Genomic DNA, 26,441 nt, shown 5'->3' with positions numbered 1-26,441 from the left:
GAGAGGCAGGGGGAAGGCAAGAATTCCCAGAAAAGGGAAAATGGACCACTCACAAGTTCTGCTCAGCTTCAGGGCTATAAAAAGAGAGAACAGGTTTTGCCATGCTGGATACATTGCAGATAAATAAATCACCTGAGATGCAAACACAAACTGCAGCTGGGAAACAGAATTCGAGAGTTGGTCCTGGAGAAGTACAAAGAGGACCAATATTATATTTTAGTTACAAACTTACAGTCTAATGATTTAGACTAGTGTTGAACTGTTCTGCTCTTGTTCAGAATCTAGATTTCGCGAACAGCTATTTGAACATCAGATACAAGGAAGAAACCATTTTTCCCTCTCAGGAACTTGTAAATAATATATTTATCTCTTAGTGCTATTGTTTTAATTTCCTTAGGACATTTACTTCAATCAGAAGTGAACTGATCCCATACTTGGTTAGAAAGCAGTTTTCTTGTCCTGCACAATTTCAACAGGACCAAAACCACAAAGAGCAAGACCAAAAGAAAAAGGACCAGAAAACAGGTTAGTAAAAAAAAAAAAAAAAAAAAAAATAACCACTATGCAGGAAAAAATGAATGTCACGTGGGGAATATTACTCCAATACAGAGAATGCAATCATCTCCCAATTCATAAGCTCTTTTTAGCCTGCTTCTTGACAAATAAAACAGCTTGTCTCAATTAAAAATCTGGTAAAATGTTGGTAGTATGAGCCATATAGAAATAAACATGAAGACATTGTTGCCACCAGGGTTTAAAAAGATAAGTAGCAACATGGGAAAAGGTGAAAGGAAAGATAATGAAGGTGATCAGTTTGATAATGCCAGAAATAAGTTAGTGTTCTGTATTACATCCAAACTTGGGAAGTTATCATTTGTTATAATAAGGCAGTCAGCTTGTTTAACATATCAGTTTAAACAAACATTGGGTTCCTGAATTTGACCGAAATAGGGAGTTTTGGTCTGTTAAAGAAAGAAACTCCTTTCATTTGACAGCCATATAAGAGACAGGAACTTATGGGGCCTTGTTCATATATTACAAAAGTACATTATTCTCTTACAATTGAAGCAGAAATTAGTCTTATTTCTGAGAGGAAAAAGCAAAGCATTTTCTTTTGGCTGGTACTTCTTTGTTTCCTTGGTCCCAGTTAAAACAAGGATCTTTAGGGTCTTAGCAACAGATTTTTTCCAGCCAGTGGATGGGGCCACACTGGTTTTTTTCATTGTCACGATATTTTACCTATGGGCCAACAATCCCAGAGACCATTGTTCTTCTGGGCAGTGGCAAAGATTGGAATATTGAGCAATGTGATATAACGTCACTCGTAAAGGATAAATTCAGCCACTCTTTACCCACCCATTCATTCTGTGCAAAAGAAAAAAACGTGAATGTGCCATATATAATGCTCACTTTAATTCCATTTGAAATGTTTATGATTTATATATTTGTATTCCACAGACATACATAGCTTTATGAAGAGTGATAGCTGGTTTGAATTGGGTACAGACAAAATGTGTTGGAACAATTGCAGAGGAGATGTAAAAGAGGCATTCCATGGAGGAAAAATTCGTTGCTATGTTCACATCATGAAAGATGGACTATGTTACCGAGTTAACACTCTTGGACTATATATTGAAGCAAACAGGCAGGTAAGAAAAAAGCAGTTTTTAACTCAGGACTGGTACTTGTGTAATTATAACAATTAAGAGAATGATAGAATGGGGAGATTAGATTGAAATATCTTTATCTTGGTTACATCATGAAGGGGAAAATGATTGAATGATCATAATATATTTCTTCATATATTTACAGTATTTGCATCCTATCTTGTCAGAAATCATTCACAATGACTTAAAACATTTTTTTAAAAATAGAGTGACAACAAATCAACAGTATGTTCCACAGGTGTCAAACTCAATCACGTCACATGACAGGCCATGTCATCCAATAGATGCGTGTACAAATGTGGCAGTGTGAGCACAGTGTATATTTTTGTCCATAACTCGTGAAACAGCTGCTTATGCATTAGAATTAGCAGCAGAAACCAACCAGCACTTCAGCTCCCTGTTTTTGTACTTAGGAAATATTTCACTTGTTTCAGTTGACCTCTTCAGTCTGCTGCTCCCTTTGTGTGGGCAGGTGGCAGCAGGAGGGAGTAGTTTTTGGGAATAGGAAGTAGATTATTTCATAGAAAAAAAGCACCTTAAAGTTAAACTAAACCTCTCCTTGGCCCTGGCGTTCCCTGAACATTCTGTTCAGGGAACATGCAACTGCTTGTCTCACTAGTTGCTTCCTATATAATAGCATATTTAAATATTTTTTATTATATGTAAAGTTAGGGGGGGAAGAAAAGCTTTTAAGCATATATATTTTATGTTCTAAACAGAAATCTTACATATCATGTATTACTCTTAAAAGAACAATTTAAGCCAGTTAATAATAAAAAGAGATGAATGAGCATATACACCAGTATATAATGCAATATAATTTTTAAATAATTATTTTAGTGGGATTTCCAATGGCAAAACGCTTAAGACTAAGAGAAATAAGTTATTCAGACTGTCCTATAATTGATAGAAAACAGGTATCCTTCTGGCCTTTTTGCAACCCTAAAAGCAAACTCACAACAGTTTATATCCAAGATGCAATTCAAGCTAAAGTGGAAAAACAAAACCAGCAGTTTTCACAAGATTATCTTGAGTACATAGCCACCTTTTTTAAAGGAGAATATTAGGATCTGAACCTCACTGACAGGCAACCGGAGGAACTGTGGAATGAAATCAAAGAAGTTACTAAGACACCAGAAAATGGAATAAATCAACTGGAACCAGTAGAAATGTTGGAAATTGGCAAGCCTAGCTAAGAAAGACAAAGACCTCAGGAAAAACTTAACAAACTAAACAGAGAGCTGTTTAGAAGAGACAAAAAGTAGCATCACAATGACCTTTGTAAAGACATTGATGATGGAAACAAGATGGAAAAACAAGGAAAGTCATCCAAAAGAACTCTGAACTGAGAAGATGGTTCCAATCTGAATTTGGTATGTTAATTGACATCAATGAACAGATAGTAACTGATCAGAAAAGATCAAATTTTGAAGGGAGTATACTAAGATATTATACAGTAAAAAATTTTTAAAAGATATTTCCTATTTACAAGAATTTCTAGTATTGTTTAGATTACTATTCAGGTGATTATCAGGTCAGAACGCTAAAGGAACTGATATGGCAAGCAACTATAGGAGAATCTGTAGATCTATAGAAATATGGTAAGCAACAAAAGAAGAACCAGTAAATGCTTTAAACAAACTATGCCAGCAAATCTGGAGAACAATAGACTCCAACAATTGGAAGAGATCAGTTTATATCAAAAAGAGGAAATTTAACAGAGTGTATGAAATATCATACAATATCCTTAAAAAAAAAACATGCTGGCAAATCATGCCGTCATTCAGGGCAGATTAGAGCCCTACATGAAAAGGGAGATACCATATGTTCAAGCTGGTTTCAGAAAAGGGAAACAAATAAAAGACATAATTGCTAATGCATGCTGAATAATTAAGGAAGCCAAAGAAGACCAAAACAAAATCAATATCTACTTCATTAATTCATGGTCAGTTGTATTGACCATGACACTGTGTGAAATGTTCTTAGGAAAATGGGAATCCTAGAATAACTAATTGTCCTTCCCTATCATAGGACCCGAGGCTACACTCTATGAAACTTCTGCTTTAAAAACCAACTAGTAACATTAAAAGAATCGGATTACTGACTAGCACTTAGTAGATAGCATTGAAGGTCTTGGAAAAGATATTCAGATGCTGTGATATGTATATTTCTGCTGAGATCAGGATTGTGCAGGTGTTGGTTTTTCTTAAGACATTCTATGGAATCAAAATCAAGATAAGAGTATTGATGCTTTGAACTTAGCTGTTGGAGAAGACACATGAGAACACTATGGATGTCAAAAAAACCCAGCAAATAGATCATAGAATAAACCAATCCAGACTGATCCCTTGATGTACAAATAACCAGGGTCAGATTATGATATTTTGGATATATTTTGCAAAGTCACAAAGAAGAAATGGCCAATAGCAAGATGAATACATTTCCTTAGTGAAAACAGATCATTCTGGAGAAGGCCTGAGTAATGTTGCCAAGAGTCAGATTGTTGGCAAATAATCTTATTGCAGGATCTAATCTGGGTTGGTCACTGGGACCAGAGGTTTAGCCTTCCAAGCTTTCAGACTTATGCTGGAGCCCATCCTTAGGGAATTTCTCTCTACCAAAAGCTCGGAAGACTAAACCTCTGGTCCCAATCACTATCCCAGATTGGATCCTGCAATAAGATTTTTCTTAAATCCATATTTCAGGATACAGCACAATCTATTGCTCAGGGGAGGCTACACAAAAGAGCCTTGATAGTACAGTGATTTAAGCACCCTGTTATTAACACAGCTGCCTGCAATTTCTGCTGGTTCGAATCTCTCCAAAGCTCAAGGTTGACTCAGCCTTCCATCCTTTCTAAGGTAGGTGAAATGAGGACCCAGTTTGTGGGGGCAATAAGCTGACTTTGTATAAAAATATACAAAAGAATGAAGGCTATTGCATTGTAAGCCACCCTGAGTCTCCGGAGAAGGGCAGCATATAAATCAAATTAAAAAAGAAAAAAAGGCTCAGCCCCCAAATTAGATGTATCTTGCTGGGATCACAAAGAATTAAATGTTCATTACAAACATCTAAGGGGGAATAATTTAAAACCTTCCTTGTGTTCCTGAACATATGAAGGCCCTTTGGCATGTGTTCTAAACAATTTTAAATAATTGTTTCTTTGTAAGTGACTTGCTTATTTGCAGATAATGGTGGAGGGACTCCATTTATTTCAGTTTATTTCTAAATGGCTTTATCAGTCGAAATCTACTTACAATTTATCTCCCTTCTAATATTTTTGCTCAGTGTGTAAGGCCAAGCAATGTTCAAACTTAGACTAAGTTTGACATAGAAAATAGCTTGTGTAGCCTATAACTTCCTATATCAGTGATGGCTAACCTTTTTGCCGTCAAGTGCCAAAAGCGGGGGGAACATGGGGGTGTCGCGTGTGTGCGTACCCACATCCATAATTCAATGCACCCCACCCCCCACGCATGCACATGCAACCCCCCCGGCGTGACCCCCGCTTTTGGCACGTGATGGCATGGTGGGCCTGGTAGGCCCGTTTTTCACCCTCCCCAGGCTCCAGAGTCTTTCTTGGAGCCTGGGAAGGGTGAAAACGGCCTTCCCCACACCCCCGGAGGCCCTTCGGAGGCCGGAAATGACCTGTTTCCAAACTTCCAGTGGGCCCAGAAGGCCCGAAAATCAGCTGGCCAGCATGTGCATGCACACTGGAGCTGAGCTAAGGCAACACTTACGTGCCCACAGATATGGCTCTGCATGCCACCTGTGGCACACATGCCATAGGTTCGCCACCACGGTCCTATATAGTCTCCTGAAGCCTAATTAATTGTTGCCTGTTTAAAAAACTAAAATCATCATGCATAATTAGGACATAAGAGGTTTTACACACACACACATACACTCTTAATTTTTATGCATGTCCTTTTTGGTCTCTTGAACATTATAATTTTAATTGAGTAAACTAATGGTCATTTTTATATTAGAAACAGGAGTATGTTTGGTGGGGCATTAATGTATGATTTCAATTTTTTTTAATTTCAGGTTCCCAAACTGCTGCCTTCACTTTGTCCTGAAGAACCTCTGGTTCATAGTTCTGCACAGATTATTGATAAGTGCATGGTGAGTAACAAGAAGGGGATAATGAGGAGATAGAGGTAAATAAATATGGCACAGCATTTTGTTTTCCTGGTTCTTGTTTCCTGGTAAATATTGTTACGATGAAAGCTCTTTCGAGCTTTCAGGCAATATACCTTTGTATTTTAACCATTTCTCTGCACATCTGAAAGGACAGATAATTATAGTTTTGTTTTGTCTTGTTTGCTGAAGTAAGAAGCAGTGGTTTCAGCTTCAGAGCAACTAGGATTTTGTATCACTGTCAACTAATAGATTAAGATTCTGAGTTTTAGAGCAGGTAAGAAAAAAATCTTAGTTTAGACAAACTAAGTAGGATAGATGCTAACAAATTTTCTAATACTATGAGGATGACACTCTTTTGTGAATAAGGCAGGGGCAATTGCACAGGAAATCTTAAGGTCCATATAAGATGTATGCGTTGCATTCAGACTTTCTGAGAAAGAAAATGGGTCTGGGTATGAGCACAAGGCAGGTAGGATTGTGTGAAATGATCACCTTCCAATTTGATCAAGTCAGGTTTTCTCACATGGCACAAAAAAATTCCTGTTCACTTGTTTGTGTGTTTCTGTAGAACACAGGTGTCAAACTCGCGGTGTCATGTTGCTGTCGTGATGTATCACGACGTTTTTCCCCTTCGTGGAGCTGGGGTGGGCGTGGCCTGCACATGACGCATCTGGCCCACAGGCCGCCAGTTTGACACCCCTGGTGTAGAACATGCTTCTCCTAGAACCCTCCTAGAAAATTAAGCAGATCATGGGAACAAGGCCAACTGTATGCTTGATTCTGCTAGGTTGGTATTGCTGAAGTGCACTGATTTTTATTAATTATAAAAGTAGCATTTACATCTGTCTAGGTTTGAGTTCGCTAACTCCCTGCAATGGACTATCATATATGTATTTATAATGTATACTATTTATTCCAGTAGGCTGGAAACAGTTAACTTCAGAGAAAGTGCCAGATTTAGAGTGCTTTCTATTCTCCAATATACAACAGAAAAAAGTAGATCTTTTTTCATGTGCAAAAAGAAAAAGATTCTTGAGTTTCATTAAAGATAATTTGGGTCTCTTCAGTCTGTTAATTGGCAGCTATCAACAATTCAATGAGAAGATATTGTTTAATACTTGGTGGTTCAGTTTTTTTCTCTTCCTCCATAGGTTGGATCTGACAGCATTGTAGGTGCATCTTCTCAAATAGGCGAAAAGACTTCAGTAAAGCATTCTGTCATTGGTACTTCATGTTTGATCAAGGACAAAGTTAAAATTACTAACTGCATCATCATGAATTCTGTCAGAATTGAAGAAGGGTAGGTGGTCTTTTGAAAAATCTTTTGTGGTTTTATATAGAGAATTGTAGCATTAAAATCAACTGATTATGGAATATCCAAAGCATACCCTGTTTGGCTGAATGCCACTTCTTTATTTCCTGGAGAGAAAACAGAATTATGAAAGAGGATAGAGGCATCCACAACAGGGTCACAAGAGGGTACAAAGCAACGTTGTACCATTGTGATGCAAACTACCCCTTTTGTACATATACTGTATCATGACTGTGCAACTCTCTTTTTATCATTTTGATGAAAGCCTTCATTCCTGCAGATGCCTCTACCTGAGAAATATTAAAATGCCCTGATATGCATAGTAAATAAAATTAGTGTTAAAAAGATTGCCATTGGCATATAAGATTGGGAAGCTAAAAACAAGAATAATGCCATGTTTTTTAAATACGATTCAGAGAACATTTAGAAAATTACAAGCAGAATAGCTTTATTTCGCATAAATTGGTGGGAAGATAATACATTAAAGTAAAATTGCCTGAAGAAGTGTTAATATCTTCAGATAATGAAGAGCTGCTAAATGAATTCTACAAAAGTAAGTTACGACCTGTACAGCAGTATACAGCACAAACACTGTACAGCAGTGGTCCCCAAACTTTCTAATGCTTGCCCACCACTTGTGCAGGTCACGGCCCGATACCAGGCCGTACCCCAGGGCTTGGTGACCCCTGCTGTTGATTAGTTTGATTTTAGGTTACTTAGATAAAATTGTTTGCTTGTCCATTCAGGAAATGTTTTTCCTTCATCAGGCTCCTATAGAGATACAGCAATTTAATAGTAAAAAGCTCCTCTTATAGATTGTAACTATTTAAGAATGGGAAGTCAAAAGAGAAATAAACGTTAATCACAATTTTGGAATGATGTACACAAGGTGAAATAGCCATGTTTTCTATTGAAATCAAATATTTTACATGATTAAAATAAAAAGGGACGACAAAGATACACATTTTCAAATGATATATCCATATCAGTGTGGAACAATGCACATTAAAATAGTTAACACAGATATGGATAGAAGCAAAAAATTCCCCTAGATTCTTTTTTTAAAAAAGGCATATACTGTATATGTCAGATGTTGTGGGGATACTACGATAGAGTAAAGCCTGCTGGATGGGTACATGGAATGCACTCTGCATGGTTTTTCTTTTTGCCATTTTTAAAAATATTTTTAATTTATTCTTTTAATAATTTATATTTTTAATTTATTTTGGTTGTACTTTTTATTGAATTTTATCTATTTGGATTGTTTTAGTGTGTATGTCATTCAGAATCACTACATGAGATGAATTGCTATATAAATGTGATAAATTTATTTATTTATTCATTTATATATTTATTTATTTGACTTCCCTTTGTAAGAGAGCTGTGGGTGGTTAATTGTAGACTTGAGCTGACAATTGACTGACCAGGAAAAGTTTGGTTCTTTATTGAGACTCTTGTTCAAAAAGTAAATTCTCTATTATGGAAAAATGTTGATATCATAATAACTTTGTAGAACTTTCCAGAACTATGGTATAAGTATCTTTGTTTAATTATTATTGTACCATTGAAAAAAAAATGTAGATGGCCGAAAAATGGCAACCAGAAGAGTCAGAGGCAACTGCCTTATGAGGAAACAGTATTGTATTGAGAATATTTAACTTAAACAAAAGATTAATGACAGGGACATGTTGGAGAAAAATTAAATTGTATGCAGCATGGATCAAGTAGATGGGGAAAATGTTTTAAAATTAACTTAGGTTCTATTATTTTTCTTAAAATAATAGAACCTAAGTTAATAGTGGTATTAATGCTGATTAACTTTACAAAATTATTTATCTTAACAATATTTTATATGTGTTATTTCACATAGGAAATGCTCCCACAAACCTTATTTTGGCAAGCTTTTTCTCAATGGCTTGTCCTTTTAGTTCCATACTTTTCTTGTATTGTTTGAAAAAGTTAAATTGTTATATAAATGATGGCTGTTGTGTAAGTGATCTACCTCCCTTTGCAGGCAATTTCTAGTAGCAATGAATTGAAAACTTTAAATAATTAATAAAAAACAACTTCTCCTTGAAGTTGATTCTCATCACATGCTTGTACAATGTGAAGAAAAAGCTTAGTTTTTGAAGCACATTGCAATTACAAAACTAGGCTATAGGTACTGTAAATATAATTGCCACATTTAATTGCCGGAATACTATAAATTAAATTCCTATACCATAAAGATAAAGGGTAATTTCCAGTTCATCTTTAGAGAAGACCAGTTCTGCTGTTACAAAAAACAATAAATAATACTCCTGTTGAGATTCACCTAAGACAGGAGTAGCTCTTTGGAAAGAGTGAAGAATTTAGGAGATAAGAGTGTTCAAATTTAATTTTCTAAATCAGAATTCGACAGTGTCTGCTAAGAGAGCGAGTGAGAGAGATTTTCATGTGGCAGTGGCCCAATTAAACCTTTCCTATCAGGTATTAATATTTAGATAAATGACATTATAAAGAGCAATAAATTATTCTTTATTTTCTCAACTGTTTAGTATTAGGATTGAAAATGTATTGGAGTTCGTAGATCCTTGACTTATATCTACTCAGTAGACCAGAGAGATCTCCTGTATTACTTTAATTTTATAAATCTTATGTTCTAGTTTTAGTTTTACATTTTATAATTAAGTTTATTATCTTTTGCTTTTAACTTTTGTTACCATGACAAAATTATCAAGGATCAATGAGAAATGGCCACATCAAAATCTATAGTTGGGAAGAAATCACCATACTGTATTAACCAAGCTGCAGAGGCCTTTTGATTGTCATCTAGGTGCATCTGTTCAGGCTGCACAGTAATTTCTGGATTCCTTCAATCTAGCAGAAAGTGAGCCTTGGTTTCATTACTTTCGTAATAGTTTGGCAAGAACAGGGTTATATAATTTCAGTTCTCAGGCTGCTTAGCATATAGTGAGTGATGGCATCTAAGCAGTGAAGGGAGAATTCTGACTATATATCTCCTGTCTATATTTGGCTCATTTCACCTCTCTCTTGGTTCATATGTAACAAATTAAGGAGTATCAGTTACCTCAAATAGCCACCCTGGAACTTGTCCCTCTTTGACTTTTTTAGGAAGCAGATGCTTTTTTATAACCAAAATTTCTGCATTAAAGTTGACTTCAGTACACATAGATAATTCTTCTTCCTCTTCACCAATAAAGTTTTTTTTTTCTAATCTTAATTTTAAAAGTAGTACTGCCTTTCAATTCATTCATTCATTCATTCAATTGATACCTTATCCTTTCTTAGAAGCTCAGGGCAATGTGCCTAGCATCTCTCCTCCCATTTTTCCTCAAAATATTAATATTAACAACCGTGTGAGATAGGTTCGTCTAAAAGAGTGACTGGCCCAAAGCCATTCTATGAGCTTTTGTGGCTATGATAGATTCGAATTTTGAAATACACCATCAATTTTTGGCATTTTATTTTTGAATAAAAGAAATAGAAGTGTTATATCTCTAACAGGATAGCATATTAATTTTGAATAGCTGCTTTTTAAAAAAACTAAATATTTTGCCCATTCTCCCTCCAGTAGCATTACCACTGAAAAGCATGTTTCTTATTCCTTTTCTAATCTTCTCCATAACAGCTGCTGTGACAGCATAATGGCAGCTTTCCTGTGATAAATTCTACTTAATAATATGAATAAGTGAGATTTAATACATGTATACTGATTCCCATGGAAAATATATGTAATCTCTGTATTAGTGCCTTGAGTATATACTTTTCCCTCCAAAGTGAGATAGGAAAGAAAAAAGATATTAATACACTTAAGTCAAGGAAGGCAATTTGGTTTTGGTTGTGAAATATTATCCCAAGCTTGTTGAGTTTAAGTAGTAAATTATAGCTATTATACATTTTATAACTAATGGGTTAGCTCAAATGTGATTTTCTTGTAAGGTAGTCCCCAATTTTATGTTTTGTTTGAGTTAAAAAAAAACAAACCAATAATTTACCAGTTTCTGACAAGTAAATTGAATGTAGGGAAAACACCTCCAGGATTCTAAATTGACAGATTATCAGTATGCATTTTAAGGAGTATCTTATGTCTTAATCATATGCTGAATCAACTCCCTGAAAAGAGATTGTGTTACTATTTTCCATGTTGCTCTCTTTATAATATTATCTTTTTAAAATCTTCACTTTAATGTATTCAGTTTGCTACTATATCGTGAGTAGAAATACACAGCTTTTCACTAGAAGTGTCAATCCATTTCTCACAGCAGTGAGTTGGCTTGATGTATCTAATAGCATGCATTGCACATCTGGGAAGTTAGCTGGCTAGATGACAAGCTTAAAGTAGCAATGGATGTCAGAGTAAAACTGATGTCATTCGTAATAAAAACATGTTTGGCAAGATTGCTACTCTTCTTTATTTTGAGTATATACTCAGTTTTGTTCCCAGAAGCCATGAATTTAAACTTGTTGAGTTGCACAGAAAATGTTGCTTCTGTGTCTGTGTGAATAGTCCATTGTGTTAAACATAAAAATAGATAAAATCAACAAAATGCTTTCTGATTGAACTTTAATGGTAATATAGTTTTCTCTCTAGCCCAGAGAATCAATATTAAACTCTGATGTAAAATGTCTCAAAGACACACACACACATACACACTTACTAAAGTGTAATATAAGTACTCTGTGATCATCTTAATTCAATTCTCACCTTGCCAACTTAAGACAAGCTATTATTCTCAGACTATCTTTGAAGAGGATATCTGACTTATATTTTCTTGATTGGGAAGGAGACCAAATTCTTTGTAGCACTTCAAATCATGGGCAAAAGAAAGCTCAGCACCGTATGGGTTGGAAATATGCAGAAAAGGCCTTCATCCTGCCGTGGATAGACAATGACTATGATGATGACGATGGTGACGATGAGGATGATATCTATTACTTTCCAGCCCCAAGTCAGGTTTGGACTAGAGCTGTCACATCACCTTCCACGTTGGGAGGATTGCTATGAATGCCCAAGTGATTAATGAGGTGAGAAATAGTCACCCAAGTTTGGATGGCAATCTTGGATAATAATTGTGGATTTTGAAAGAAATGAAGAAGAACTACATGATTTCTATGCAACTTAATTAAGCAGAAGAAGCTTCTTGGATGAGAACTAAGCGTCTTCAAAGAAAAACCGAAAAGTCCAGTTGCCTCTTGAAAAAGCACCTTTGGACAACCATGACCTGGATGACTGAGAATCTCCATACACATTTAATTAAGCTGATTTACCAGATCTCTTAATAGGCACTTAATACAGATTCATAACATTATTTCTTCACGTTGTCTAGAGATATTATTGCTGCTGAAATTATTATTGTGAATTGTTTTAACACAAATTTGTAAGCCATTTGGAACACAAATGGTATAGATATATGGAATAGAAATGTAAAGAATACAAAACATATTGCTGAACCTGTTAAATCTGGGCCCTTAAACAAGAGCTGCTGTTCTGTAGCTCATGTATAAGTCAGGTGAATTTGCCTTAGCAAATGATACACTCTTGTTCTTGCAGCAAGATTATGAATGAGGGAGAGCATGTGTGTCTAGTTAAACCCTGCTGCCATCTACCACATGTCTCCAATTTAATGCTGCTTTTTGTGAGAGTATGTCCAAGTGAAGGGGAAGTTAAAAAGAAAGTAATAGAACTAGCTGAAGATGGATCATGAAACGATTAGGTGGTTTTCTTAATAAAGCCTGATGTATAGAGCTAGGGACAAGCTCAAAAAATTCTAATTAATCCCATGAGGGGTTTGGGATTCATAAACTACAGCACAAAACCTTTCACTCACTGTCCATCTTATATAATGCATTAGAGCAAATCTGTTCCAAGGTGATATTTATATATTGTACCATTATAACAGATTTTATAGGACATTCCCTCAGGAGAAAAGAGTCTTGCTTCCAACTTCATAGTTTGCAAAGCTGCAAATAATGGGGCACTCATGTGGAGATGATCAAATGCATTATATTATACTCTTGGGATGGTATCTTCCTTTCACAGAATTTGCTGAATGCCTCTCATATTAGCCATGCATGCCACATTTATCCCAGTGTGCAGGACCGTGAGCACTAGATCCCGTAAAAGAACAGATTCTCATAATGTAGGCAATGTGCACTAAGCAATGTGTTTCAGAATTAATATAAAGAGGAAGAATTAGATGAAACTCTATGAAACAAAGATGCTAACTTACAGACCTCAAATTAGCCACTCTGAGAATCAGATATGGCATCACATGAATATGGAGGTGTGCTCCATAGTCTTTGTGGAAGTTGGTTGCTATTTAAAAAAGGCCCCAATACAGAAAATATTCTTTTTGTAAGATTTATATTTAAATCCAATAGCTCTTGCCAGAGACCGACAAAAAACAGCCAGCAAGATGCTTGCTTTGGCATTGGGCCTGGACAGCTATGCTTCTGGAGTTCCAGGATGAGTTCTGCACTACATTATACTAATAGACAATGTCGCTCACTGACACCTTAAGTGTCCTTCGCCATTATGGAACACCCAAGTAAGCAGACCACCCAGGATCATGGCACAGTGCCCTGTGACCTAATGGAAATGCCCACTGAGTGAAATGTGTTGCTTTTTATGATACCATGTCTCCCTGTTATCCTACCAAAACGCTAAAATTCCAGCATGAAAAATTGAGTCATTTCTATTTATTACCCCTCTCACTGCTTCAAAACAGTTCCTTATTTTGAATAATATGTTTTAGAGCGAGTACCATTACAGAAGTGTTGATTCTTTTCCAGAGTAAACAATGATAATATCAGGAAAACAGAAGATAGTAGTGGCAGTTCTAGGACAGGTCAACCAAAAATCTATTGAGTACCAGATCTCATACATGATCCCCAAGCCGTCTCAGATCCCAAACATGGAAAAGACAACAATTTCACATGGACTATTCAACTAGGAACGTTCAGTTTTACAAATCGGTTAACCCCACTTCTTTTCAGGCAAATGCTTTATCACAAAGCCAACCATAAGTAGGTGGACCAGAATATGCTCCCTGCGAAATGCAGCTTAGAGTTGATTGAGATTCCAGATTGGCATTTAAATGCCCAGATAGAGTAGCAGATGCATTCTACCTCTTAATATCTGCAGACTGACTATAAGGCAAGGACTGATCACCCATCTAGGGCTGTGAATCAGTGAATCCTAAATAATTGGTATATAGCCTTTAAATATGGACTCTCTTTGCATTGCTGAAGTCTGTTTTTTTGTATACAAACAATGCATATTTCAGCCTCCCTGATTATTCTGACTTTTCCTATGTGTTCATTTTCATCCATTTCTGTTTTCTGGGACTAAAGAGAATGCAAAAATGCAGGTTTTTTTTTAATATTCTCAATATTTTAGGCAAAAGAGCCAACACCCCCCCCCCTCTGTTAACTTTGCTCAACACACTTGATTTATAGATAGATAGCAAGCTCTGAAAGTCAGCAGTCCTGGCACTGTGTAAATCAGCTTTTCTTATTTATAGTTTCAACAGGAAAAGGAATTATTTCCCAACTCTTTACATTTCTTTCCGAAGCAATCGACCACCCTGTCCTTTGGTTTAAAGCTGTGTAGCTTTACCACAAAAGAGTGGCGGGGAGGAGAGAATGCAGCCTGGAATTGCTCTGCTATAAAAACTCCAGATTGTGTGTTCTTGGATGTTGCCTTTAAAACAGCTTCCTTTAAGGCCACACAAGAGATGGCCTGTGTCTTTGGCTTCCTCCCACCCACCCACCCCCCAATCTCTGACCTCTTAGAAAAATAAATAAAAGATAAAGCAGGGCCTGGAATGCTGCAGAATGAGTATACATTTTACTCTCTGTTGTTTTCTGCTGGGATTAGTTGTTTACAATGAGAGGGAGGTGCAAGTTGCAGCCTTACTGAAATTAGAAGCATTTCAGAGTTATCTTGTTAGGTGGTCTGTGCTTTAAAGACTTAAATCTACTGCCTTCCCTTTTGTCTTCTGGGTCATCATTTCTCCATGTGCCCTCTGTTAAAGAGAAGCCAAACCCTCTCTCTCTCTTCATCATATATAAACAATATGCTAACAGGGCTTTTACTACTAACCCAAAAGTGGGTATATATTTTCTCTTATGAATGTAAAAGGTTATCGACTTTTAATTCTGTTTTAAACCAATTTAAATAAATAATAATAATAACTTTATTGTCATTGTACGTGTATACACAGTATACCCATACAACGAAATTCATTTAACACCCAAAGACCAGGTCCAACACACATAACAATCTCCAAACACACCCCCACCCACCACAAATTCCCCACTCCTAAACCACCCAAATGTAAAATAAACTTTTACATTCTTCAGAATTGAAATCATTGAACAAATATTCTACACATTATATACATATATTTCCAGGTTTATACCTCAATTTTTAATTTTAAAAAAACATAGAATCATAGGGTTGGAAGGGTCCTGGGAAATCTTCTAGTCCGACATCATCTCATACCATCTGGGGCAAATAGTCATCCAATCTTTTCTGGAAAAACCTCCAGTGACGGAGCATCCATGATTTGTGGAGTTTTAATAGCTCTTAAAGCCAGGAAACTCATCCTGATTTCAACTTTGGATCTCTCTCTGTAGAGCAAGGCTGTCAAACTCCTGGCCCATGGGCTGAATGCATCACATGCTGGCCACGCCCACACCAGTTTACCGAAGGGGGGGGAGGGAAGTCCTGATACATCACGTGACGTCGCTGCGATGACGTGAGTTTGACACCCCTGCTGTAGAGCATCCTTTGATTAGTTCATGTTTTATCCTTGGGTGCTATGGAGAATAAATGCAAATGTCCAATATTCCACCATATATGGAAGACTGCTATCATATCTCCCCCTTAACTTTCTCTTCCTTAGGCTAAACATACCCAGTTCCATTACCTTTTCTTTGTTGAATTTAGCCTCCAAGTCCCTTACTATCTCTACTATTCTTCTTTGAACTCTTTCTAATTCTTCAACATTTTTTCTTTTTTATATTGTGGTAACCAGAAGTGGACACCGTATTGCAGTTGTGGTTTTACCAGTGGCATAGAGCAATGTTATCACTTCCTGTTAACTTGACACCATAATTCTGTTGATGCCAACTGCATTGGCTCTTTTGGCAGATACAGCATTCTGTTTGATAAATGAATGCATGTTTTTGCACAATCCTCTATTTGTAGACATGCTTCAACAAAGTAAAGCAGATGAATGACATATACTTCAGCTCAGAGAATGGAAGTTCCTTTCCCTCTCCTTCCTATGTAGCTCTTTTATACACACTGCCAAATCAGGTCTGTATTGCCCCCATTTTTAGGATCACATTGGTGGGTCCCTAGGAACTAGACAGGAGGGGAAAAAGGTAGTGTAAGGACATTATCAGTCATGTAGATCAGTAGACACGGTTGAATTCAAGCCAGTATGTTGTAACGTTAGAATACTTCCACTAGATATACAAAAGATCACGTTACAAGTGACATCTGGAAGAATCAGAGATAAGTTTTGGAAAAAGTTGCACAACACTCTTAATAAATAAATTCCAGAGAAAATTTATTCTGTTAGTTGGCATGGATGCTGGGAACAAGATGAGAGAGTACAGGAAAAGCAAATGGATCATTTGGACCATTCAGATATCCAAGAATGAATGAAAATGATAACTGGTGACGATGTGCTTAAAAAGTCAATTTATTTGTTTTGAAACATAGTTTAACAGCTTACGTCAGTGCACATGTGAATGAATTAAAAAATGAGAATGAGTGCAAAAAATGCAGCTGAGAGGAAGATTTTCTATAGAGAAAGTTGCAAAGAATGTAAGAGAGCAAGGAATGGTTAAGTTAATACAGACAGAAAATGCAAAGAAATTTTGATGGAAATAATTGCTTTGGAGGTAGATGAAAAAAAGCTAAACCAGGAGCCTCCAGCAAAATGAATAGAATTAAAAATAAAAGCAATGAGAATTTGAAATGAAACAGAAGTGAAAAATTCTGAAAGTGATATTTATGTATGGGAATTATAAGTACATGGCAAACAATGGAATGGAAACAAATGCTACAAGTGTTAGGGCCTAAGGAAAAAAGGTCAAACAGGAAGACATCCGTGCTATGTAAATGTTAGACAGTGGTAAGATTGCAGGAATAGACACTGCAACGGAGAAAGGTTAAACTATAGATGGGATTTGCTTATGAAGTGACTGTGTTTAGTTTAACAAGTGTGTGAAGACTACAACCATGCTTTACATGGTATGCAGTGGGAATAGAGCACATAAGAAACACAACAAGAAAAAGAGACAAGCCAGGAATGAATGATAATGAGTTATTGTGGATTGAATACCGTGTTTCCCCGTAAATAAGACCCTGTCTTATATTTTTTGGAACCCTGAAATAAGTGCTTGGCCTTATTGCCATGTGCTCAAAAGCCCGATTGGGCTTATTATCAGGGGATGTCTTATATTGGGGGATATAAGGATATATAACAGGATACTAACATGAGTGATCAGTATGTAAGTAAGAAATATGTTGAGGCAGCTTGGTCATATAGAAAGAATGATCAAATTTCCCCCCAAAAAATGAATAGATCAAGAAGACAATACGAATGAATTGTATTGGTATAAATGACATTTGGCAGTATTTTTTTAATCCCATGTATTATTTCCTTTAATTGCTATTCCTTATTTGTTTTTTGCACTTTGCATACTTTTGCTTACCCCAAAAGAGCATACTATAACATATATCAAATATATATTAGCATTATGAATATTATCATTGTATTTCATGTGTAAAAGATCAAGTAAAACAGCTGTTTCTTGCATATTAATATTAATAAAATTATCCAAACATTTAAGAAGGCTTTAATCCCAGTCAGACTCTTTGTTTTGCCAAATGTTTTCATATTTCATTTTAAAATTAGTTCCATGTTTGTAAATAGCAAGTAACAATTGACAATGCATTTTAAATAAAATTTATTTGGAATCTTCATAATTACAATTAATTTTTCATAATTGATTAAAATCGGTCCTCTCGCCCCTTCTGTTCAACATTTATGTGAAGCCGCTGGGTGAGATCATCCGTGGTTTTGGGGTGAAGTACCATCAGTACGCTGATGACACCCAGCTGTACATCTCCACCCCAGACCACCCCAATGATGCCCTCGAGGTGATGTCCCGGTGCCTGGAGGCCGTACGGATCTGGATGGGGAGGAACAGATTCAGGCTGAACCCATCCAAGACCGAGTGGCTGTGGTTTCCGACGTCCCGATATAGTCAGTTGGCGCCATCTCTGACTATTGGGGGCGAGTCATTGGCCCCCACAGATGGGGTTCGCAACTTGGGCGTCCTCCTGGACTCACGGCTGTCTTTAGAAGAGCATATGGCGACCGTGGCCAGGAGGACTTTTTATCAGGTTCGCCTGATTCGCCAGTTGCGTCCCTTTCTGGATCGGGACTCATTACGCACAGTCACTCACGCCCTTGTCACCTCACGCCTGGACTATTGCAATGCTCTCTACATGGGGCTCCCCTTGAGAAGCACCCAGAGGCTCCAACTGGTCCAGGATGCGGCCGCGCGGGTGGTGACGGGAGCAATGTGGCGCTCCCATGTGACCCCCTCCTGCGCGAGCTGCACTGGCTCCCAGTGGTCTTCCGGGTGCGCTTCAAGGTTTTGGTTACCACCTTTAGAGCACTCCATGGCTCAGGACCAGGGTACTTACGAGACCGCCTTCTGCCACCAGTAGCCTCTCACCGACCAGTTCGCTCCCATAGAGAGGGGGTCCTCAGGGTGCCGTCGGCCAAGCAATGTCAACTGGCGGCCCCCAGAGGGAGAGCCTTCTCTGTGGGGGCACCTGCCATCTGGAACGAGCTCCCCCCGGAGATACGGAGGATCCAAGACTTACGCATCTTCCGCCGCGCCCTAAAAACGTTTTTATTCCAACAGGCTGGTGTGGCCTAACTCTCTCTTTTAAATTGGGTTTTAAATGTTTTTAGATAAATTGGATGTCTTAAATTTGTTTTTTGAGCCTAAATTATTTAATCTGTTTTTAATAGTTTTTTAACTTTTGTATGTCTTTGTATTTTATCTTGGCTGTTCACCGCCCTGAGTCCTTCGGGAGTAGGGCGATATATAAATATGATAAAATAAATAAATAAATAAATAAATAAATAAATAAATAAATAAATAAATAAATAAATAAATAAATAAATAAATAAATAAATAAATAAATAAATAAATAAATAAATAAGTAAGTTCCTTTTGGGGGCATTTCTCAACTGAGAGAAGTTCTGAGCTGAAAATATTGTTGGATGTTTTCTCCTTTTTTTCATATGTCAATTTTTACACTGAAGTTCATATTTTACTCCAATATAGATGTAAATTGGGACTATAATTCCCATAATTCTGAGGGAGTCTTTCTGGATGGGGGTTACAGGTAATCCTTGATTTACAACCATTTGTTTAGCAACAGTTTGAAGTTACAACGGCACTGAAAAAGTGACTTACAACCAGTCCTGGCGCTTAGGACCATCGCAGCATCCTCACATCATGTGATCCAAATTCAGACCCTTGGCAACCGGCAGTAACAGTTGCAGTATCCTGGGATCACATGATTTGCAACCTTCCCAGCCAGCTTCTGACAAGCAAAGTCAACATAGGAAATGGATTCGCTTGTGTGAATTACTTAACAGTCACAGTGATTCACTTAACCATGAAAAAAAAAAGGCTGTAAAATTGAGTGCAAGTTATTTAAAAACTGCCTTTCTTGACAACAGAAATTCTGGTCCCTTGTTATGGTTGTCAGTTGAAGACTACCTGTATGGAGTCACACCCAAGGCACATCTGCTTCACATTTATAACTGATCTGTTCCACTGTCTTTTACCAATAATATAGTGGGCTCCATATACCCTGCTAGGAAAGATACTCTTGGCACACACTCCTGGCATTCTCCGCTTATTCCTCATAGGATCAGTCCCTGCTGCTACAATGGGAGAGCACAGCAGGATGTGTGGGGCAGACTTAGTCAAACCCAAATATTATCTGCAAAATATGCTGTCTATAAAGCACAGAGGTGAGCACATACTGTTCAAAACATAAACTCTTAAACCTTTTCCAACTTTAGGATGAGGTGTGCCTTTCAGTTGTAAAACTGTATTATAATAATCTTTATTATTAATCTTAGAAACCACTGCTTCAAATAGATTATTGTACAGATAGCTGCTATCAACACACAAGGGCTAACCAATTTTAATATTTGTAATTTTATAAAGCTGCCCTGCTCAAAATTGAAAATTAGAAGGCCCCAACACAAAGTGCTTGTTGTATAAGAATATAAATTTATTTCTAGTTCTTTATCCTCGATGGTAGGGAAGGACAAAAATGAGGTTGAAATTGAACAGTTTCAGTATACAGTTCTTCTGTTGGCAGTCTTTTACGGTTTGATTTTTCAAAATGTGCACAAAAAGGCATTTGCAAGTAATTTCCAAATGGCTGTATTACAGCTGTCAGTGAGTGGAAGGAACACCCACAAAATGTGCTTCAATTTGTTTTCTACTCCTGTGGTAAATACTAGGCAAATTGCTCTGTTGTGTGGCAGGGCCATAGCGGGAGCTAGAATTATCAATGTGTGCCTGAAATCCTACATACAGAGATTGAACTCTAAACTGTTTCCAGCCCTGGTATGCTTCCATCATCCTGTTGTCAGAGGAGATGTTACTCTAGTTTTGCTACCGTAGCTTCCAAAATGAGGATTGTGCTTTACTGGTTCTTTCAACTCCAATAAATGTGTGCAGTTATAGATGTTTTTTTAATTCCAGCAATTCCTAACAGAAGAATGATCTGTATGTTTTTATAAAACAACCTGAAAGTCACACAACTTTGACATAGCTATTGAAATACATATATATTTTTAAAAAGTTCCATAGGCTCAGTGTTTTTAAAAAAAAGATGGGAGAGGTTATTATATTACAAGCCCTTTCACGATATTTCAAACTAACTTGCAGATTGATTAGGATTGGTTTTGCCAGTCAAAATGTTGATACAAAAAGTTTATGCACCAAAAATATGTAATTCAGGAGTAACTTTAGATATTTTTATTATCAAAGGTTTGAGACAGCTGTGGCCAATCCTCAGTGACAAAGAAGAAGTGTTTTACTTCCATACCATTTTTATTGGAATTCTTGCACTGTATTTTCAGCACATGTCTTCGAGAAATTCCTGTAGCGTGAGGGTCTCTTTAGGGGAGGAGAGAATTATATTATTTTAAATGTATTATTTTGATGCTTTTTTTCTATTTATGGTTTTTATCTTTTTCTTTTTAGTTCTTTGAAATGTTTATCTCAGATGAATGAAAATTCTTTTTTTCTTTTATCTCTGGAAATACTGGCATTTTATGTACATCATTGTTCATTATGTCATCTGTAGTTGTTAACTATGAAATTACTTAGGTATCTTTCTCAGAAGGAATAGATATTTTCTAAATTGGGCAATAATAAATACTATGAAATCTATGAAAACTAGAAAAAAAAGCTGAATCTTAATAACTATCTTGTTGATTGCAAAAAATCTATACGCTATTAATATACAGGATTTGCTCCTGTACGGTGGAGGTTTACAGTTACGTTTTTTCAAATGTTTTAGAAGGTTGGTAAAAATTTTGCTGATTTTGTACAAACTGTTCCCAACTGTCAACTGTTGAACTCAGAATCTGACAAAAGCATTAGCAGATAGACTATTCATAGATGATATCATGTTTCACTGTCCATCCTGTGCTATCAAGTATCAGAAAAAGGGTGAGAAATCTTGCTTACCTAATCTTGCTTACTACTTGTATACTTAATATGTACCATTCTAGGATTTGTAGTGGTTATTTCCTTCCTCCTAAATTGGATTATAATGTGAACTTTTATTCCTTTGACTAGAGTTATTACAAAGTGAATTATCAAGATGGAACTCATCAAAGATATTTTTCCCCTTACGTTTAATTTCACTTATCCTGGGCCTCTCTTATTAGGATTTGAAATATATCCTGGGTATAAAAGTAGAGATAAGCACAAATCACTATTATATGCTAATAAAATATTATATTGCAGTGATAATTATCAAGATTCTATATCAAGATTTATATACATAGAACATCATTTTGTTAAATATCAGGTTACTCAATTCATTGAAGTAAGTTTCACATACTTTTTAAAAACTGTCATTTATCCATGGAAATCTGAAAAAAAATTGTAATTACTTAGTGTTTTAATTTTTAGAATATCTTGGAGTATTTATTCCCTCCTGCCCCAATTCCTATTTTTAGATGTAATTCTTTAAAAAAAAATATTTTCGATTAATATTTATATAAATAGATCTCAGTGACTTTTATACAGAAGGATAAATGTAGTAAAAATAATATTATTTCAAGATTTATATAAGTATTAGTATGATTCCCATGATAATACTTGCAAGGTATTCCATGTAGATGGTTTACCAAAAAACTTTTTAAAGGGAGAGCCCCCAAGATTTTCTTTATCTAAATTACAGATAAAGAAATACAATACAATAAGGAGGCAATACAATTTTTCCAACTTTCAGCTTTCTTACTATGCATACATTTTGACTTCTATTTCTTTATGGAATCCTAGTGGACATAATTATGGAAGTTATTATGGGGCTCCTGATATAACTGAATTTGGTTCGTATTTTCTAGTCAAAACTCTATTTCATGGTATAAGGCATATTTGAAAAATGTTGGATGGAAATGTAACTTTGACTCCTATTCACATGACAGATTTATACATTGGGAAATCTGAGTCTCAAAATTGAAGATAAACCCTTGTAATTCAGTAACAAAGACTAGCTAATTAATTAGCTAGCCAAGTTTTAAACCGTTTAACTTATTGCAAGAGATATTCAGATTGTCCAGAACTATGGAAAATTGCAATGTACTCAATCAGACATGATTGGTTTTCACAATTGATTCAAAATGCATTAGCAGCATCTCTATCCTGAATTATTATCAGCACTGAAATTTGTTTTGGTTGGATGATTCCAAATGTATAGTATTTTGAATAGAATACTAATCATCTAATCATAAGATGACTTCAACACGTGTTTTCCCATTTATTGGACACATTAGGAAATGTGTATAAACCAGTGGATCAATGACATTTTTATCCAGTTGCCCATGTGAGGGGGTGGTTAATCTTCCTGCCATCACTGCTGGAGCAGTTGGAAAGGAAACAGCTGTGTCAGTGCAGCAGGAATAAGAAACCTAGGGAAAGAGCTGTCTATTCAGACTTTCCCTTAGAATTAACATCTCAATAAGAGGCTTTGCCAAGGCAACCTGAGCTAGATGACTCCATCATGCATAACTCTGTCTTGTGTGAAAGGGGAGGCTGCTGGCCTAAGATTGAGTCAAGTCCTTCCTGTTCAAAATATTTCTTCCTTTTCATACCATAGACCTACTCTTCCCTAGACTGTAGGAGACATCAGTTTGGCTGTGACCGTAGAAGACCAGTTTCTATGTGTAGGACAAAAATTGGTGTTCTTATCAAAACCATTTGCATTTCTGAAGCTTTAAGAAATCAAGATCTCTGTTGTGATATTTTAAACTTACTATGGATGACCTGCCTAATTTATCAGCAATATTTCAGTTGAAGAATAACCATAGCAACCAATAGGAGGACTTCCCAGAACATCATTCTAGTCATTGTACAAAGTTGTACCTTGTTTTTCTTTCTCATTCCCATTGTCTTTTCCTTCTCTACCATGTCTTTTTAGATTATAACCCTGAAGACAGAACTGCCTGCTTTTAATTATTCTGGGAGCTTTCAGATGGAAAATGTGGAGTATTAGCATAAGTAGCCTTGTGGTTCATCATTATGAAACCCCTGTGGAAGGCCTGCGAAATTATTTTGTGGTCCAGCCAACTGAAAGCTACCCATTAACCCCTTACAGTTCTGAATTTCTGTCTGCAGATTAAAAGAACACGATCTCTCCTTTTCAGTGTGGACTAGAAACTCAATATTGTAGACAGTATGATACAACAAGATCTGTGTGAATAAGAATTGAATTTTTATTTTTCTATGTCAAGACAGCTGTCCTATTAATTGTTATTTCCAGAGAAAGAGAATTCACTGCCCACAGGAACAGTCTGTTTTATTGTTAATAGCTCTTATTCAAGGGAAGTTTTTTTCCTAATATTTAATTAAAATCTGTTTGTCAGCCAGTCCTGTTCATTGTCTTTACAGTTAGAGCAACAAATAGTAGTTTTGCTCAAGATAGGCTTCCCGTATTGGAAGTCTGCTTTTACACTTCTCTTTATTTCTTTTCCCTTGTAAAACATTCAAATGTGCTTGTTTTTAATAGGATTTGTAGACATCCCAATTTTCTAAACTGCTATTTTCTGGATATGAATGTGCTGTATTCTCAAAATACAGCACCTAGTCATGAACATAGTTCTGCAGATGTAATACAGCTAACATAAAGTGGAGTAAAACAGTCATTTGGTGTTATTTGGGATAAATTGCATTAGCTTTTCATATTGTGTGACTGACTCACTTTCATACTATTCATATTCCATATTGTCATCCACTGAGATATCTAAACCTTCTTGGACATGCTGCTATATCTGTACTTGAATATTTGATATTTTATATCTAAACGTTAGGTGTTACATATTTGTTTAATTTAGTCTCATTTTATTGAGAGATTCAATTCTCTAATTTAGTTTCAAGCTACTGCTTCATCTTCCAAGATTCAATCTTCATTCATTATGCTTACTGTCTAGTTTAATAAGGATACTGTTGGAAATACTTTTTGTTCTTGCTGTTTCAGTACCCATCAGATTATTGATTGCCAGTAAAAAATGATTGAGTTTAATCTGGCAAGATTTATTTTTGACAAACCAATGTTGGCTCCTAGGAATCAATATTGTTAATTATAAAAGTACTTTTCCAATATTTTAGATTTATACCCCATCACTTTGAAGGGACCTCTCATATTTGATATCAAGATCTACCAAAATATTTTTGTTGGTGATATCCTCTTTGTAGCCAGATAGATTTCCTTTTCTTTACCCTTTTCTTTTCTGTCTTCTAGGAAGGAGTAATTAAAATATGCTTGTAACTCTCATTCCTCCATTTTCCTACCTAGAACCTCATAAATTTTAGAAATTTTCATAGCCATGTTTTTTGTTCCAACATAGATGAGCAGTAAAGGATAGTATTCAGCTGTTTGTGTTAACTCACATCTTGAATACAGGCATTAAAAAGCCAAACACCAGTCATGTTTGCAATGGGTGTGCCTTCATTCCTCTTATATGAGGGACATGATCAACACACTTGTGTTTCTGTGTGGGTCTGAGAGTTTTCATTAGTGCTTCTTGATTTATTATCTGCCTATAGTCAAGCTGGTACTACTATAGAAGTCCAGTGGCATCCAATGCCTCCCGAACTGTTTTGCTTCATGTGTCATGTTCTTGAACTCCTGGGCTACCCTATCTGGACTGCAAACATCAGATGACAATTAATAGGTCTTTGTTGCCATTTTTGGGGCATCTGAATTTCTGCAGTCCAAATATGGTGGTTTTGCTTATTTCTTGCTCTTTGTCTCTTCTCCCTGTTTTTCATTCATCCAGTATATGGGGAGGTCATACAGAGAAAATACCTGAATCTCCTTCAATATTTTTCCTGCAGAAGGCAAAACTTCCATTTTCTTGGGAGGTAATTTATATTGTTCTTGGGCAGAAAAATAAACAAGGTTCACAGGTCATTGATCGCTCCCTCAATGTCACCTATGCCAGGTTTTCTAAACCCATATAATAGTTTTCTGTATTTCCTTAAACCTCCCCACTATATTTTTTAATATAAAGATTCCCTTTTGTGTGCTTCCTTTGTAATATCTCTTGTAAATACAAATTATTTAACCATGCCCACAAAAGTTGTCAACTGTGATGGACCATCAGCTTTCCAGAATTTTGGATAGAAGATTTTGCATACTCTCATTTATCTACTCTTTAAATGGAGAGAAGGATTTAATTTTCTGTAAACCATATACTTTGCCACTTAAATATATTGCCTATCTCTTGCCCACAGGGCTTCCATCAGGGGCAATGGAAATGGTCAAGGTGACAGCTGCAGCCATGGGATTGAAGCCTGGCGCCTTTGGTACATGCATTGTGGATGCACCATATGTAAAAGGGGAGGGGCTTTAATTGCAAAATCACAGATGCTATCTTGACTTTCTGATCCACTGCAAACGTTCTGCTTCCCCATCACTTCATCACTTACTAGGTTACAGTAATGATAGTTAC

The 26,441-nt window shown here is 36.3% G+C and overlaps 1 protein-coding gene across 4 annotated transcripts in view; it reads left to right on the top strand.

Annotated features, from left to right (window-relative positions):
• EIF2B3 (eukaryotic translation initiation factor 2B subunit gamma) overlaps positions 1-26,441 on the top strand; it is a 99,773-nt gene that overhangs the window by 65,024 nt on the left and 8,308 nt on the right. For all 4 annotated transcript variants that reach the window (XM_034414965.3, XM_034414964.2, XM_034414963.2 and 1 more), the window contains exons 7-10: positions 398-525; positions 1,459-1,649; positions 5,715-5,792; positions 6,962-7,110. In XM_034414965.3, the coding sequence (XP_034270856.2) occupies positions 398-525; positions 1,459-1,649; positions 5,715-5,792; positions 6,962-7,110 (546 nt within the window). The remainder of the gene's footprint in view (positions 1-397; positions 526-1,458; positions 1,650-5,714; positions 5,793-6,961; positions 7,111-26,441) is intronic.

Source organism: Pantherophis guttatus, chromosome 3 (genome assembly GCF_059756535.1).
Source record: "Pantherophis guttatus breed Tessera chromosome 3, ASM5975653v1, whole genome shotgun sequence".
Lineage (NCBI taxonomy): Eukaryota > Metazoa > Chordata > Lepidosauria > Squamata > Colubridae > Pantherophis > Pantherophis guttatus.
The sequence above is the reverse complement of the archived record's forward strand: the minus strand, read 5'-3'. Positions and strand labels throughout refer to the sequence as shown.